Source organism: Carassius gibelio, chromosome A12 (genome assembly GCF_023724105.1).
Source record: "Carassius gibelio isolate Cgi1373 ecotype wild population from Czech Republic chromosome A12, carGib1.2-hapl.c, whole genome shotgun sequence".
Classification (NCBI taxonomy): Eukaryota; Metazoa; Chordata; class Actinopteri; order Cypriniformes; family Cyprinidae; genus Carassius; species Carassius gibelio.
The window spans coordinates 7063575-7082804 of NC_068382.1; the positions used below are offsets into that span (position 1 = coordinate 7063575).

A 19230-nucleotide genomic window follows, 5' to 3' on the forward strand; every position below is an offset into this window, starting at 1 on the left:
GCTGGAGAAACTGTTACTTGCTGTTTTCTAGAGCAGAGATCCACTGCATCAGCGTCTTCCAAAGTAAATGTAACAAGTCATGCTCTCAGTGTTCAGATCTCACATGGCTAAGTATAGCTCAGTTTCATCATCGCTTCTGCCGTCTTCAGAGGGCATAATGGGGAGGCTTTCCTGTTTGGATCACACTTGTGTGCTGTAAATGTAGTGGGTCTCTTGCCAAGTCCTCATACGTAAGCAGGAAAGGAAGTCTTGTGCAATATTTTGACATTAGTTTATGTCACTGATGGTCAACCTGAAACATATTTTATAATCCAGCACTACTCATCATTGGCTCGACTTCAGTGATTTCTAATAAAGCTTTAGCATGTGACGCATGAAACTGCAAATGACGGGCAGAAGATAAGCCTGAAAACCAAACACTCCTTCTACTAAAACAATGTGGTGGTGATTTTGTTGTCAGTTTACTAAAACTGTTATTGATTCGCTCATTGTTCACCACTTTGATGGGAAAGTCTGCAACAATCTGAGATCTGTGACGAAGCCACTATTAGAAGTGGATCTAACAAAACTAAAATCATTTTATAGAACCAGGGTTTCAAAGTCACTTGGTACAAAACTTTAAGAAAAGATACTCCCATAATGTTCTGTTTGGCCTTAAAAGAAATAATTACATTCATTTCTTTAAGCAGTTTAAGTATTCACATTTCTTACATGACACAATAAATATCACAAGTAAAGCAAAGATTGCTGGATGATGTTTTACAAGAAAATACTACTTCAGTTTTTCTATTATAAATTGCATGTTTAATTCAATGTATTGACTGCCATTTCTTTGATTTCTTTCATTTCAATTTACTAGCATTTTCGGAGTGAAAATTATTTCAAATGCATTTTTCTTCCAGAGTAAAATTAATACATTTTAAATATACATTTCTGTCTGTATGTGTATCAAATCCATATCAACACCAGGAAAAAGTGAAAGCCTACTAAATATCAAGTAACTTCTGTCAGACAATAGAGATACATTCTGCTCCTATATCTTATATTCTATATCTAGGTATCTGTAAGAGTTTAACATTAACAGCTGACAGATTAATATGTTCCTAACCTTTAATTCCTTCAGTTGCCTCCCAGCAAACTGGATGACCTGTTGCTTCAAATATTTAATTGCTTCAAATTCAGACTGCTGTGCACCAAAGGGGTCTGTCTGAAGTTAATTCAGCATATTAATAAAAATTAAGAGATGTAAAGTTTTTTTTTTTTTTTTTTTTTTTTATCAAATTAGACTTGGGGAAATGTAGCATTACATTACTTGTTCACCAATGGAACCTCTGTAGAGAATGGGTGCCGTCAGACTGAAAGTTCAAACAGCTGATAAAAACATCACAATAATCCACAAGTAACTCCAGTCAATCAGTTACATCTTGTGAAGTGAAAAACGGTGTTTGTAAGAAACAAATTAATCAAGGCATTTTAATTTCAAACTGTTACTTCTAACCAAGAGTCTGTAATCCATGATAAGGCTTCCTCCAGTGAAAAAGTTCATCCCCTGTTGTCATCTCAGATCAAAATCGCCTACATATTTGTTTAGAACTGTTATGGACTGTTTTTGTTTCTAAACTGAAAATTGTCTGATTCAGACAAGATTAATTGTTCCACTAGAATAAGCAATATTATGTGTAGAGGACTCGTATTGAGCCATAAGCAATGGTTTGAAATTAAAAGCATCTAAATGATTTTTTTTTTTTCTTTTTTTTTTCTTTTTTTTACAAACATGCAACTTTTTTCAACAAGATATTTTCTGATGGACTGGATTGGAGTTGATTACTTGTGGATTATTGTGATGTTTTTATCAGCTCTCATTCTGACGGCACCCATTCACTACAGAGGATCCATCGTTGAGCAAGTAATGTGATGCTACATTTTTCCAAATCAAGAGAAAAGAAATTCATCTACATTATGGAACGTCTGAGGGTGAGTAAATTTTCAGCAAATGTTCATTCCTGGGTGAACTATTTTGACATTTAATATTATACATTCACTCGCTTTCAAAGTTCACATTAGGGTGTACACATAATTCCCAAAAATGCTTACTAAGTACATTCATGAAGAGGCCCACAGTCAGTCTTAGGGGGTTTGGAATCAAATGAGAGGGCGGACACAAGGGCAAGGCAATAAATTAGAGGTAATTAGTATCTCTTTTTGCTAGAGGCAGCTACCGACACATATTCTACAGCTACAATAATACACCAGGAGGAGGTGAGCCACCTGCCTAGTGTGCATTACTGGGAGCAGACTGAAAGGTTTGGAGGTAAAGAGCATGCCTCCTGTTGTGACTGGCAGGGGTTAGTTTGGAGAGGCAAAAATGGCTCATGGGTGCAGTGCTGTGAAAAAACACCACAGTGAGTGGCTCTACTTAACAGAATGGTACATCTGCCTCCCTTGAATGCCTATTCATAACCATTCATGCGATATTTCTACTTAGGCACTTCTGTTTTTTGTAAATACCAAAACCCTACAGCACGTAATGGTGAATTTTAAATGTGTATGAAACATTTTGGAAGCAGTCTTTTGAAACAGATGAGATTTTACATTAAAAAACGACATTAGAAAGAGCTCGTACAGCACTGCAACGCAACCTGCGACAGACCACACGATAATAAAACATGATAAAAGAAGAAAGAGAACTATGTTATGTCTGTGAAAAGATCCAAGGTGACCATAAAACTCAACATTCAAACTGGCCGCCTGCAGATGAAAAGCTAAATTGAAAGTACATTAAATAAGGTTACGGTTATTACTCCTCAAGTTCAGTTCTAAGCCAATATTCAAATAGCAACAGCACTGTTTTAGAGTGCTAAATGTGTTTTTTTTTCTCATGTTGATTGGTTGTAAAATAGAGTTTCTGCTTCTATTTATTTCACTTTTAAAGCACACATTAATACAACTATTGCTGTCCAAGGTGCTGTACAGACAAAGTAAAACAAATAAAACCAAGAACATTCAAAGATAAATTCAAAACAAACACTAAAATATTCAATGACACCCCTCAATACCCAGTAGAATTAAAAGCCTGAGATAATAAATAAATTTTTAGCCGAGTTTTAAACGTAAATATAGATGGAGCTGCTCTAAATACAGGAATACAGAAATCCAGTCTAGGTGCAACTACCGAAAGGCCCGATCACCCCTAAGTTTTAGTCTAGACCTAGGGACAGTTAGAAGTAGCTGATCAGAGGACCTAAGGGATCTAGTAGGTATGTGTCGTTTAAGAATATCTGTAAGGTATAGAGGTGCCAAACCATGATTTCTATTGAAATCTATTTGTAAATGTACTGGCAGCCAATGAAGGGAAAACAGAACTGGTGTGATGTGCTCTTGTTTTCATGTGCCTGTCAGCATCCTAGCTGCTGCATTTTGGACGGCATGCAAATGTGACAACGCTTTCTGGTTAACTCCTATATAAAGGCAATTACAACATTCAAGCCTTGAAAAAACAAAAGCATGGATGACTTTCTCAAGGTATTTAAAAAAGATAAATATCTTTACCTTAACCAAAAGTCTCAAGTGGAAAAAGCTGGATTTAACGACAGCATTAATTTGCATATCAATTTTGAAATCTTTATCAAATCGAACACCCAGATTTTTCACCACCATCTTATTATCCGAGACCAGAGGGCCAAGGTTAACAGTCTCACTCGGCCCAATAATAATCATCTCTGTTTTGTTTTCATTTAATTACAAAAAAATAATAATAATCCAGCCTTTTGTATCATTTAAACATTCTAAAATAGTAGTTAGAACCTTTTGTGTTGTAACGGACTCTCGTTTGGTGTTTGAAGCTGTGCTGGGGTTTACACTGCTGCTCTCTACTGAAAATAAATTGATTTGTGAGTAACTATATGGAAATGCTTTCATAAGAGTCATCAATTTAACAAATTGTAAAAAATGAAGTAGGCCTATGAGAACGATTACAAATTTTATCATCAAAAAATTGTATTTACTTAACGAGGGGGACATTTACATTTACATCCAAGTGGTAATTAATATCTACTGAGAGCAGAAACTAAAATCCAAACTGTAGGAAAGAAGGTTTTCCCTCCAGAACTTGACTTGATTATGAAGTGTTACCCACTGGTTGATCTCATACACTCTTAAAAGTAATGGTTCTTACTAATGGTTCATGGTAATGGTTCAACTAACATTGATAGTTCCACAAGAACCTTTAACATTTATGAACCTTTTACATAAAAAAAAGTTCTTTATAGAGGAAAAATGTCCTTTAAATTATTAAATTATTCTTGACATTTAAAAAAAATTGTTCACAGAAAGGTTCTCTGGGGAACCCAAAATAGTTCCTCTGAAGTATCACTGCCACTATCACTAATTGGCTCCTTTTTTTATTACATAGGGTGAAATAAGGTAAATTGGGCCTTTAACTGAATTCACTTAATACACTGGCAAATAAATCATCTAAATAATGATAAATGTGAACGTTATATATATATATATATATATATATATATATATATATATGAAATAAATAAATTATAAAAAATGCAGTTTCATGTACAAATTATTTATGGCCATTAAATTTTCAGTATCCAAAGTAAAGCAATACTGCATTGTGTGTTACACAGTTAAGAGGTTTTTCCAAAGAACACCCCATACCCTAGGTAAAATCACTGTAATGCACAGCCTATTGTGGTTTACTGTCCTGTCCTGTCTGTAAATCAACTGTTACAGCTGTAAAACACAGTAAAGTAAACAGCAAGAATACTTTGACATGACCTACCTTCCATGACATAGACCAGGGAGCCCACATCACCTTCTTTGATGATACAACTATCTTTATCATACTCCACAGGGTACATGCAGTCCACAATCTCCTGAATCTGAGACAGCTCCAAGTTCTTCATGAAGTCATTGTCAAGAATGGCCTCTTTGATTAGTTCTTTAGACCTGTGGATAAAAATGACTAAATGAAATAAACTGCTAAGCCATGACCTTTGAGGTCTGTATCTGTAGAAGGATGCAGCCTCAGAACTGGGACACAGCTATTATGTTTTGTTACCGGATTCGGTATCTTATTGCGCTTTTAATATCAACTATGTCACACTCTTTGCTTTAGTCCATTGCTCTGTTAATAACTTTCAAAAATCCTGCCAACTGAAAAATGTGTGGATATATTTACATATAGACATAAATAGGACACAGTTGGTCACCATATCTAAGATTTGCTTGAAAAGTAGATCAATGATCTGAAACAAAATCATCAGGAAATGATTGAAAATCCATAAGCAAAGCTACTGGGTTCCTCCGAAAGAACTGAAATCTCACAGAACTCATTTATTTTTTCTTGAAATCCCAGACACCTCAATTCAACGCCACAGCGTGTGTGATTACTTAAAGAAAAGTGTCAGCTGCTGAAATAATCAGACAGGATCCCCCATACCTGGGTTTGTGAATGCAATCAATAACTCATCACCACATCAATGGATGAATTCCTTCATATGGAGTGCATCTTGGCTATACACGATGAGTCATTTTCATTAACAACATCAGTTTATTGGACAATACTTGTCAGATGGCCTTGCTAGCGCCACTGCATTCCAAGTTCCATTCCACAAATCTACTTCTTAATCATGCACTGGGCAAATTTGATTATTCAATCATTGCACAAGCAGATCTGCTTGTGGAAATATTGGATCTTTTTTTCTCCTTTGATTAGAAATGGCAGCGTGGCAGAGATGATGGCAAGAATGGACCATCTGTGCAAGAGTGCAAGAGTACTGAGCCCGAGGAGGATATGGGGCGGACAGATGACTGTTCAGATACACTGCGTTACTACCACTCACACACTCCTGCTGGGTACTAATGTCCCATGGGCGGATGATAAGACCTCACGATCTGTAGATCTGCCTGGACTAATGACGTTAACTATCAGCACATTTTCTGATTCGTCATCCATGTGGGCACCAGCTCTACAAACAATGGTGTCTTTGTATAAGAAACTGACCTCTCCCTAAATATAACTCACTAATTCTTGAGATATGAGACAAAACAAGTACCGATGTCAAATTTATATCAAAATAAGATTACATTATCACTCAACTCAAAGTTATCTAAAGGCTTGTTCACACCAAGAACGATTACTATAGAAAATAACGATAGAGATATAGTTCTAAAAATCGTTCTCAATATCAGATATCACATCACAGTTATAACGATCAAGGCACAGAAAAACAATATTGTTGGAATCACTTACTGAACAATATTTTTCCATCTGATGATGATAAAAACAATGACACCCAATCCGAATCAATCCTGCTATAAGGAGCTTGAGAATTTAACCCTCTGGAGTCGATGAGTCATTTTCACCTGATAACCCTGAAAAGAACTTAAATTACACTTTCAGTTTTGATCGTACAGATAAGAGCAATACATCAATCGAATCTGTAAAGGGTCGACTTTTATTTGTATACAGACATAATAACAACAAAACTTTGTGCATTTATAAAATAAAGATAACAAACAAGGTGTGCTATCTACAGCCTTGGTCTGCGCTGATCTTCATTTACAAACGCGTCATTAAAATGAACCGTAACTCAGTGAATACTCAACAAAGAGACATGAGAGAGATATCTATAGAAAGCTAAACATGTCTACTTTTTAACTAAACAAGTGCTACTGTAAACAAATATTCTATGATAAAGTAATCAACAACGCAATGTCCAGTCTTTCACGTTTCCCCTTCATTATATCTAATGCATTATATCTCCCTTCATTATATCTAATGAAAACAAAGCAGCCAGACTGTTCTTGACGTTTTTTATTTTTTATTTTACTGTTTGCTTCGCGCTGGTAGGAATAAGACATAAATCATCCCAAAAAGATCCGCTGTGGTTTACCTCAGGATTTGCGTTTTGGATTTCCTCAGAAAAAAACAATGAAGCGCTTTATTCAGCAGAGATCATAAACATGAGTAAGTATTTTTTTTTTTTTTTTATTGATATACTTGTATTAGGTTTCACATAATGTGTAAACATATTACTAGTTAGACTTTTTCCAAACTATAATTCCTGACTAAATGTATAATCAAGTGAAACATTATGAAATTTCAGTAACAATATACACTATACCATTCAAAATCTTGATGTAAATCGGTGTGACTTTCGTTAACGAAGACAACGACAAAAAATATTCGTTAACAAATTTTTTTTATGTGACTAAGACGAGACATTGACAGACTAAAAATAATATCTGATGACGAGATTATGATGAAATTTATGCCGCGTCTTCGTTAACTAGACAAGACTTGACTATAATGTTATTTGAGGACTACAGGACATTTAAAAATGCATCCTATTGGCTCCTGTCCTTTTAAATGTGCGTCCCTGTGACGAGTGGGGCGGGGCAGAGGGACGTGGGAACGAGGAGTGAGGCCGGTGGAGTGATTGGAGATGAGCTACACCTGCGACCCACCACCGGTCTCGAGTCCCACGTAGGAGATGGAAGGATATAAAACTGGAGCGACGACAGTGAAGGACGAGAGAGGACCAGGCCTGGGCTTTATTTTATGTTTTGGTTTTTATTTGTGCGCATCAGTCGTCCGTGAGGGGCTGATGCGCTGTTTTATTTTGAATTATTAAAATGTTTTTGATTGTCCGCCGGTTCCCGCCTCCTTCTTCCCGATGATTAGGAAGATTTTATTATTATTACACTCAGCTCTTTTCCACATTAATAATAATAATAATAATATTTTTTGTTTTTTATATATATTGTTGTTTTTTGTTTTTTTTTGTAGAAAATCAGTGTGTGATTGGAGCAATGATGCTAAAAATTCAGCTTTGAAAGTCAGCTTTGATTATTCCTAATAAACTGTTTAACTCCACTCGCAAGTGAATATTAAATTATTTTGTGGGATAATTAAATATAATCTAAATAAGATACAAATGTAAAAATATATACATTTATTTTGTCCTCACATTCTTTCTTGTAACTCTTCCCTCTCAGTGACACAAGCTGACTGAAAGGCTCATTATGCAGGCCTATATTGTTTTCTGTGAGTGAGTAAACAAGATGATTTTCACATCATTTAGGAAAATAAAATTCTAGGCTACAAGTTCCAGTTCTCAAAAGTCCCGGGAACCAATGTTCTTTATGTATTTTATGGCCTTATTCAAGTGATTTAAATTTTTTAGTTTTTCACTAACCACACATAAACATTGTTTTCTCAAAAACACAATCATGTACATACATGCTGCTCACATATTATTATAGCCCAGTTTGTGCTGTGTGTTGTACAGTGATATTAGACTTTAGCCATTTAGATGTTTATAAGCAACTGAAAAAAGCACAAATGACAAAACTTCTCCAGAAATAACCTTAGACCTCAGAGGGTTAAAGCGGGTGGGTGGGTGTGTTAGAATAAACAGACAAAAACATCCACTGGTATAGACAGTAATGTAGTTATTATTATAGTTAACGTTCTTGATGTGGACAGGGCTTAAGACTACTGTTTAGTAAAAAAATCTATATGTTGATTACACTAGAAAGTGTAAAAATTGTGGCACTAATGTACCTCTTTTATAAAGTTTTGCAAGTATGTCCTTACTTTTTGTCTAACCAAAGTAAAAAATAATAATAATTTCCGCACAAGAGGGACTTGGTTATATTAGTATAGGTATATGTATCGGCACCGCCATCAGCTAATGGCCAAAGTTATTTGAAAAATATCTGTATAACAGATATCGGCAAAAATCTAATAAGGTGCATCCCTAATACTAAATAATGCTCTTTATTTCCATTTTTCCAGTGCTCAGGAACCAGTGAACTACTGATTTTGAAAAAGACCAAATGCACAAAAAAGCAAACGTGTATTGTCTTTAGCTGTGGTTAGCTGATAAATCTCCTGAGTAATCACTGCTAATAACTGTTCAAATCAAACTCAGGCAGGAGTAGATATGCATGATCCTTTGTATGCATATGAATTCCAAGTGGAATATTGATGACTGAAAGTAATAGGACATAAACTAATTTCATGTGCTGTTTTCTTACACCCCGATTGTGCAATTGTCAAGAGAGATATGGCTTCAATCGTTCCTTCTGTCTGACACTGAAAGAGGGATTAACAACAAATCATTCTACTTTTCATACTTGATGAAGACATTACATTGAGATAATCTATCATTCCCAGACAGACATAGGGAGCCATCGACCAGCAATAATGAGAGGTGTAAATAAGACAAGGGGACAGGGGAACAGAAGACAAGTACGACTTGATCACTCAAAATGATGCAAGTCCATTCTAAATGTCTGTAAAAAACAACAAAAGTTAATTGTATCCTTGTATTAAATTAAAGTATTCACTCTGTTTTAGAAGACAGTACTTGATTTTATTGGGAATTTGGCCTAGTCAATTTTAATTTTATGTTGACATTACAACCCTCTACAATGCTATTAAATCACTTGCATATGCAACCAAATTTCAAGCAAGGGAACCCAAACAATGTCTATTGTTAGCCACTGGCTAATAAATTGTTAGGTTTCACTCGCCAATGATTGAGTTAAAAGATAAAAAAGTTTAGAACAGATTTATTTTCACTTGCATACACTTGAACACACTAAGCGATTTAGAGTTTATCTCCAAGTGTCTTGACAGCAGAGTAAGCACATTATTCCTATTGAGAGTGAGGAGTTGTCGTCATAGCACAGAGCCCCTCCCCTCGATATCACAGTCTCCGCCATGTTGGCAGGACACTGGCGGTGAAACAGGATTGTTTACATGTGTTGTTAACTTGGAAGTAGATGAGGTTTTTGCATATTTTCTCTTGGATGCCCCAGCTAGTCTGTGTAGCTGCATCAATAGCAGACTTGAGTGTAAAAAACGTGGAGTGTTTCTTTAAGAACACGCAGGCGACTCTGCCGGTTCATTCAGTAGTGGGAGGGGAATAATGCACAGGCGGCAATTCGATTGGCTAGCACTCATCCATTACCATAGACAGTAAAAGAGATGGACACAGTTATCCCATTGGATTCAACGGAGACAAGTGAAGTCAATTAGAAGCACGCACTTCCTGGTGGTCGAGCGTACTGCGCAGACTCAAACTTAGCTTGATGACGTAGCACGTGAGCACGTGAGCTTGACGATGTCACGTGAGCAACCTGTCTGACAATTGTAAGTCTTTCCTTTCAATTGTAAGGAAATCTGAATCACCCTCCGAATCTTGCAGATGTTGTTGAATAATTTTTTCCTGTTGCTTTTATGGACTCTCTATGGGCTTCTCCCTTGACTTCATGCCTCCACGTCCCCCTTATAGCCTCATAGACAGTAAAAGATTGCCTGCGAGCATCTCCTCCTGTCCATACGGTAATTTCTCTATTGTGCGACAGAGAGTCGCAGGTTATGACGCAATCGTAAGCCTATTTTTACAAAAACTGCTTCTACAGGGTCACTACGTAAGATACAAGGTAATGCCGCCTTTTATACATTTTTGTGTTTCTTTAGAAATAATGAATGGACAAATGGAGTCTTAAAACACCTCAGATGTAAAGTTATTTGCTGTCAAAGTGACGCCAAAATGAATGGGAGTCAATGGAATGCTAACAGCAGGTTGGGGTCCGCTAACCAATGGCGGCGCCCAGGGGTGCTTCAATAAAATATGAAACCCTGCCCCCCTGGCCATTACCATTATATTACCTTTACATAACATTTACATTATTATTTTTATAGAATATTACCACTTTGATTTTAGCAAATCACAAAGAACAGACAACCAGCTTATCAGTAGTAGTATAATTATTAATATTAGTAATATTTTATTAGTATTATTGCACTACAAATAGACTATTATTGCACTACAAACATTACTGAGTTCTATCATAAAAAATACAAATAAAAATGTAGTCTGGTGATTAAAAAAAAAAAAAAAAAAATGACTAGCCAATGGTGATTCCATTTCCAAGGCATCTGTAGAGGTTTGTTTTAAAACTTTCACTCAAAATTTGCCTACCCTGCTCTCCGTGTCCCACACGATTCTATATCAGACTGTTGGTATCATGACCTATTTTGAATAGCAAATCACTAATCCAAAAATCATTTACAAGTACTCCGCTTGGCAGATCATGATCAGAGGTCAGGCCACATTCATAAGCATAAAGTCTATTGATACTGTATCTTTTGGAGTAACAGTGTTCTCATGCAAGAGTGCAGTTCCTTCTTGTTTGCCTAATTTTAGCTTCTAGGTTCCCAAAGGCTCATTAACCAAAAAAAGCCCATGTGGACTGAAGCCTACACACTGTCTCCAGAGGAAATGAACAGTGCTGACTGAAATCAACATGATGAAAATAAAAAGGGGGGAATAAAAACAGAAACCGTGATCAACATCAAACCTCACATTTATTAAAACAAACTAAACAGCCATTCACCAAACTTTCTCTTTGAGCTCAATGCAGCAGGTGGTGGACAGATTTCCAAGTCTTCAGAGATGGGAAACAGTATTGCTCTGAAGGGGTTACCATAGCAAAAAGCACAGAAAATGCCACCTCGCATCAGGAGCCTCAATTTAATCAGTTTGGATATTTGAGGCATCATTATGCTGTCCTGGCAGGCCACTCAGTGGAATGCCGAAGTGATTCTGATGCCAGATGGAGCATGGCTTTGTTAAACCACGCTGAACAACTTCAGATAGGCTGAAAGATAGTGTAGATTGGCACACTTGCAGTATGTGTTGCCATCTCCTACCTAACAGTCCTTCCCTCTCAGCACTCTTTACAGCTCTTCTTAGACCACTCTCCACTCTTTTGTTTAACAAAGATTCATGTCTGCCCAGACACAGAGAACCACACTGAGCCATTTCCATAAAAGGAGAAAATATGCTCTTTTGGTAGGAAGCAAGATGGATACATTTCGCAAAACTTAACAGGGGCGCCAGAGTGGGAGAGAACAATGTGAAGACACATTGGATCCGGCTCATGGTCGTTCATTGCGTTTCTAACAAACACTAAAACAAATGTCAGGTGTTCCAGCATTTGTTTTTAAAGGTCGGTGCTGTGCATCAGTGCAATTAAGGACAAAAGAAAATAGCTATTATACCGGTAGGCTATATATTGTGCTCTCAAGTATTTCATGGGGCAAACTGTTGTTGCAATGGATGTAAAATGGCTTAATCCTATTTCTGTTTGCAACAACAGTCAAACAGTCAAACAATTTTTTTTTTAATAGCCAGTATTAAGAAATTATAGGGGGTTCCAATTGTTAATTTGCAAAATGAGTCTTCAACATCATTGTTTTTTGTTACCACCCCCCAAAAAGGTTCAATGACAATTTACACTGTCTATAATTTAAAAAAGGCAAAAATCTACAACACATGTCAAGAAATGTAGTCTTGGCAGTCTCGTTGAGTTGACATGGTTTTGGAATGGAATTGATTAATTTTTACAAGGTTCTCATCTTACCCCTATTCACTACAGTAAACCTCTGAGCATGGTTGGTTTTGGAGGGAGCTTTCGTCATTTGTTTTTATGTTAACTTCACATCCGTAAACAGAGAAAATAATATCCTGCTTCTATATCGTGTGAGAGTGGAGAGAAGTGGTGGTAGCTACAATAAATCAAGACATTGAGTACACAATTAACTTCACATTGTTATTTTTAGCAGAATGAAAAATGATCGTGAATAAACTGCATAAAGAGAGCAAGTAAAAATTGCTCCTTTTCTAATTAATACAGCTGTCAGTCTTGCAAAAACTCTTGCAAAAACTGTACCACATTAATATTGAAACAAAAGTTTACAAGCAATAAATCAGATTTGTCAAAATATTGATTTTAATATTAAGATATAATTTTCTATTCGTAACATTGTGGCAAACAAGTAATGTTTTCTTGTCAGGAATAGTTTATTTTTTATTTTTATGACACTTGTTTCTTAACTTTGATAGCAAAACAGTTGTATTACCCTGATATTATGCCCGTTAGGAATTTTTTATTTTTTATTTTTTGTGTGTGTGTTGGTATGAGCATCATGTCATTAAAGAAAGAACAATATAATTTTGTGACATAAAACAAGGAAAACTGAAATGCACATAAACTGTGAAAGAAAAGACAGTTGCAAACAGTGTTAATTTTGACATGAAATTTTAATTTAGTTTTAGTCTTAGTCTTTTGACTATAATTCTTTTTAGTTTTAGTCAAGTTTTAGTCATCTGATTTGTTTTAATTTTAGTCTTATTTTAGTCGACTAAAATTGCTTGGTATTTTAGTCGACTAAAATAAGACTAAAATCAATAACAGATTTACTAGACAATTTTTTACAGCTGGTATAGGAAACAAACTTAACCAAAATATATAAAACACAAATTCAACTTTATTTCAACACAACTGTGTCTTTATTTCGATTCAAAAGCTTTTATGCAGCAACAAACACTGTCATGATAATGTAAACAATAACTAGCTGCCAATTGACCATCAATAAAAGAAAAATAACGTTAGGTCCAGGACCTTAAAGCTTACAGCTGAGCTGAACAATAAGTGCATACATTTAAAGTAAATATTTAATAAGTTGGCAGCTAGGTGGATAAAAAAAAGTAACAAGATTTTATAAGGTATTCATTTGTCTAGCAATATTGTATGTTTTAAATACTACAATATTGCTAGATTAGTATGTACAATGATAGGATGTGAACATTCACGTTTCACATGACTAATACAGAAATATTTGTGATATTGTCAACAAGTAGAACATTATAAAATATACTAAACATTATTATTAATCAAATGTATGTATCATAATATTACGTATTAGTATTGTGCTCTCATCTAACTTGAAGAAGGGGCTATTTTACAGTACTTTTCAGTTCGTAATATTTATTGGTACAACATCTACGCACTGCAGTCTTCCAGTTTTGCTTAGCTCAATAAACAAAAGAACATCGTTGTGAAATTACATTTGAGAAAATGTCCGGGTGGCTCGTCTGTAAATGTCTTTTCAAATTGGTTGTGTTCTTGCCACGAATGAGCGCTCCGCGTGCTTTACACTTTGTTTTGTTTTGTTCGTCGTCAAACGTGAAGTGAGCTGTGGACATTTTGTCGCTCTTTTAGACATCACCTCTTCGAATGCCGTCTTCCCGGGAGCTCATTTAAAAACTGAAAACCTTCGCTTCACGTCTCAATAAGTCAGGCTCTGATTGGTTCTCTTCTCTCATGCAGTCTGTTCTGTTTTGCCGGTTCTTTTGCTCATTCCTCGCATCTCTCCCGTCTGCTGATTTGATTTTCGTCACAGTCTATTTTCGTCTCGTCCTTTATTCGTTGACGATAATGTCAGTCAATTTAGTCATAGTTTTAGTCTCCATCAGTGCCTTCTTTTTTAGTTTTCGTTTCGTTTTCGTCCGCAAAAATATATTCGTGACGAAAATAATGACGAAAATATTTAGTCAACGAAATTAACACTGGTTGCAAAAAGCAAATGATGGCATTTCTGGTGGATGAGAGAGGCTTTTAGATAATACCGTTCTAGAGATCCAGCTGAGGAGAAGATGAAAAGATTCTCAATGGTGCTAAGAATCTACTTCGCTTTCCAGTTGTGTGCATTTCATTTCAGATCAACATGCAGTTTCATGGCACTCTATATATTTTTAAAAGACTTAAAAAAAAAATTGTTTAAATGCTTAACATTTATGTATACCTTTGTGGCTGATATATGAGACTGAAATATGTTCCTAAAACAGTTTTTAAAGGAATATTAGCCGATAATTTCCATATATTGCCTTATATATGCTTACATTATATAGTGGGATCAGTATTGTTCTGAAAGCAGAACTAGTGCTGATATGACCGAAACCTGATGTTCTCTCCAGCATGATTTGAGATGTAACGCTTCACTGGAAGCAATCTGGCCATCTGTACAGAGTTCATGATGTCAGTGTCACAAATGTGCTTTTTCACTAGTGACATTCAAAAGTAACAGAATGTTACATATTTAATATCCATCCTATGGTTCTTAGTCTTGCATTTATAAAAATCCTAAAAGGTTGTTTATTTCCAGGGTTTTGGTTCCATTTGTAGCTGATTTTAAATTTGCACTCCTCCATCATTTGTTCTTTAGCTATGCTGCTGTATCACTGCGACTCAAACTTCTAGTTAGACCTACTCTGCACCAAGCACCATAAAGTTGATATAATATTAATTTATAATTTATCATTTTTATATATATTTAATAATATTTATAATGCAGAAAAATAATACATTTTGAAACTCATACATTACCTTCAAAAACAGTGCATTTTTATATATCTGTAATATATATTTTGTACATTTTAATTTGTGTTTAAGTCATTTTTCTTTTTTTCTTTTTTGTTATTTAAATGTCTACATAGTTATTATTCATTTATTTATATATTTTATTTTAACGTTTCAGTTATTTAAGCACATCAGGGTGATGTAAATTTACTGCAAATTTTTTATATGAAATAACTTGAAGTTTATTTTATTTTATTTTACGTTTTAGTTTTGGGGGGGGGGGGGGGGATCCGAAAACAATCTTTAAAGGACTATTAGCCAATATATATGTTAATCATATACTGCCTTGTATATTATACAGTGAGGTCTGTAATTTTTCTAATGTATTTTTTTTTCTTTTTCATATGAAATGACCATGAACATTTTAATGAAAAAAGAACTGCATCTCTATGTCCATATAATATGTCATTCTGCATTATACTATTCTAAACTAAATTATGTACTAAATGTCATGTTTTCTGCACTACCACAGTCATTTTTTCTGTCATTTGTACCTCATTTTCCAATTTGCATTTTACCATGATTTATTTATAGGATACACAGTATGCTGCAATACTACTTCTGGTTAGACTTGCTCTGCACAAGCACCATAAAGTTGAGTTTAATCTAATAAAATATTTATGACGAAGAAAAATAAGATTATGACTTTCACACTTTTCTCTTAAAAACACCAGTGCACTTTTTTTCCCTTTTGAAGTTAATCAACAGAATCAACAGGTGGCATCACCAGGCTGGCTGTCTGCCTATATTTACAATAGGCTACATAACACCAGTGAAGTAATGAAGGTTTGGATGGAGACAGGTTTGATGGATGGTTATGATTATATTCGTACCACAGAACTCGTGGTGTCCTACTGACCAAGATCCCTGCAAAAAGGCAATGATTTATGTGTCATTATATGATTGCATATGCATAATTGCATCAGTAATGCAGATCATCAGCACTTTGTTCCGGTTAATTTGATGGACAGCTTCATAACAACACTGATCAGATTTAAGTGGCACCTACTGTGGGCTCTTTGGGTAGAAAGGCAGGGTGACATGACTGAGGTCTTGGATATCAAAGGCTGTAGGTTCGGCTGAGATCGCCTGTCTCTTGGTCCTCTGCTGCTCTTGAAGGACACTCTGCTTGTGGACTTGTTGAGTTGCCGGTCTTATAACGGATCGGTATTTGTCTAACTCATTCTGAAGCTTCTGGATGAGTTCATCTTTCTGGTCAAGCTCCAACTCCAGTTCATCAATCAGCGCGTCTCTCTGTCTCAGTTCTTCGATCTTCTCCTGTAACGCGTACTGGAGATCGCGTAAAGTGCCCATTTCTCCCCACGGTTAACGATACGGAGTCGTTACCAACTAGGCGAACGGTCAGTTTTCGGTCATGTAATTGAAACAAACCCCTTTCGGTCGTATTTTTCCGTGGTAATATCGCCCAAAGAACGGCGCGCGCTCTCGGTTGACTTATACCGGAGGAATGAGCGGGGAAACACCCACGGCGTCTGCAAAGATCACATTCGGGAGACGAGGTCGACGAAGTTTCACAGGGAATTCATTTCTTGTCCACATACGTCAGTCGCAGCTGTCGAGCGCGAGAGGAACGCCATGAGCGCGCAGTGAGAGCAGCACGCTCGTGGCTCCCCGATGAGCCAATGAGGAGAGACTCAAGCGCGCACCTGTAACAGCCGCTGAGAGACTTCAAGTGCGGTACCTTCCACAAGCACAGACGCCTACTTTCAATAACAGCTCAGTTCCTTTACGTTAACTTTACGTACTTCCTAAACTTTTCTCTACTAAGATCAAATAAATTGTTAGCCTACTCATTTATACTTCGAAAATGTGCACGTCACATGTCACGGCATCAAATTAAATATGGACACAATAGGCTATTTATGTCACGGTTTAATTGAACTTGCTTTTTACGCTTTTTAAGAACTAAACATGTTTCTCATCATTTACCTTTAATTAAAATAAATTCTTTCAACTCTTCTATTTGAGTTTAAGCTTGTCAGATGGTATTTAATTAATTCAACGCTGAGAAAGAATCATTGCAAAATGTACAGTTAGACTGCATGATCACAAAATATTGTAATATGATCAAAATGTAATGTAACTGATTAAGGTGATTTAAAAATCACAATTTTAAAAAATCCCATTGGCTATCAGCCTGATTAATTGTACTAGTTAAGAAATTATAATTACTAAAGACTTAAATCTATTGTAATTTGTCCTTTTCTTTCTTTTTCTTTTTTACATGATGTACCAAAAACAGTAATCCATCAGTTTAACATTGCTGTAATTATTCTGCTTGGGGTATTTTATACAAATTGTATACTTTTAACTACAAATGACATTCACTTGCATTAGTTGAAGACATATTCTGGTATGTTTCCCATTGAAACTATATCTTGCATGGTTCGGGGCTGACTAAATAATCAGGATATTATAATTTTTGGACGAAATATTCCTATATATACAACACTAATTATTTTTAAGGGTTCTTTAGGATTTGTTTACACAAGCAACTGCAGCAGCTATCCTTCTATAATTCATCTGCACAGAACAAGCTGCATGTCCAGATGATGCTCTGGAGTTCTGCCGCATGCTTCTGCTTCACAGTCCCTAACATCATCTGGATCCTTCCCATTAATGACGAGCAGCTGGTGACCACCTCATGAACTGCCCCCACCCCACTCTCTAGGGCTTAAAATGTTGCTCTGAGAATTAAATTGTTGCACTTGTATGCTTGAACGCAAACACATCAGAAAGCATGTTAGATAGAAACCTATTGGAATCTTGTGGCACATTATCATTTCAAAACAGAGTTATTATAGTAAACTTAAATCATAAAAACATTTTTATTACTTAATATTATTTTATAAAAAAAAAAAATATATATATATATATATATTTCTAAAATAATATTAAGTATATATATATATATATATATATATATATATATATATATATATATATATATATATATATATATATATATACACATACATACATACATATATATATATATATATATATATATATATTTATATACACACACACCATTAAATAATATAAGCAATTCAATTTAAATGACTAAAATAGCTATACCTAGATTAAATTAAACTAAATGCTATACTTTATAAAAAAAAACTACATATATACACACACACACACACACACACACATATACACATACACATACACAGATATTAACAGGTTCTATATGCCAGAGAAAAGAAAATGGTAAGAATTGTTAAAAAAAATTGCAACTAAAAAATGTGGACCAAAGGCGCCCTCTAGTGGAGAAAACAACCCCATACAGAGATAACCATAATAAGATTTAATAAGATAACTAAGATTGAATTCAATCTTTCATATCATATCATATCATAATATGAGGATAAAATGAATAAACAGAAGGCTGTAGAAATTATGTTTGCCAACTGTTACATTTATGTGTTGTACATTATATCTTTCAGTGCTCTGTGTAATTGTTTTATGTGTTTAGTGTTTTGTCTGGCAGAAAGGATCTTAAGACTTCATACAAGATGTTAATAAAGTGGTTAATACATTTCCTGATTTTAGAAACCCACACTGTAGCACACAATCCTCAATTCAGTATCTAGTCCATCCCTTTTTTTTCTGATATCTATGAAGCACTGCCCTAAAATGAACATGAATCCCATTTATCATGCATAGCATAAAAGACCAATTAAGCACGACTGATGAGGCTCTGTCCTTGTCGCAAACCATTTACAAGAACTGGAGACCAGGCGCAGATCAAAGTGTCTGTGCCAATGCGGACGTGAGAGATGTGATGCTAATGTGGAAGGCCAGAGTCTGGATCTGCAGGACAAGCCACCGTTAACCCTGCAGCCTTTTATCAGCACGGGAAAGATAACACACTTTCCATTCTCAAGTGCTTTTCAAGCAGCCTGTTGA

General features: G+C 35.4%; 1 protein-coding gene across 1 annotated transcript in view; it reads right to left on the bottom strand.

The window, feature by feature from the left end:
- Positions 1-16922, bottom strand: part of LOC128024996 (cGMP-dependent protein kinase 1) — a 153378-nt gene extending 136456 nt beyond the window's left edge. The window contains exons 1-2 of the mRNA XM_052610931.1: positions 16307-16922; positions 4796-4962 (exon numbers count right to left, since the gene is read on the bottom strand). Coding sequence (XP_052466891.1) covers positions 4796-4962; positions 16307-16611 — 472 coding nt within the window. The 5' untranslated portion in view covers positions 16612-16922. The remainder of the gene's footprint in view (positions 1-4795; positions 4963-16306) is intronic.
- Between the last annotated feature and the right edge of the window lie 2308 nt (positions 16923-19230).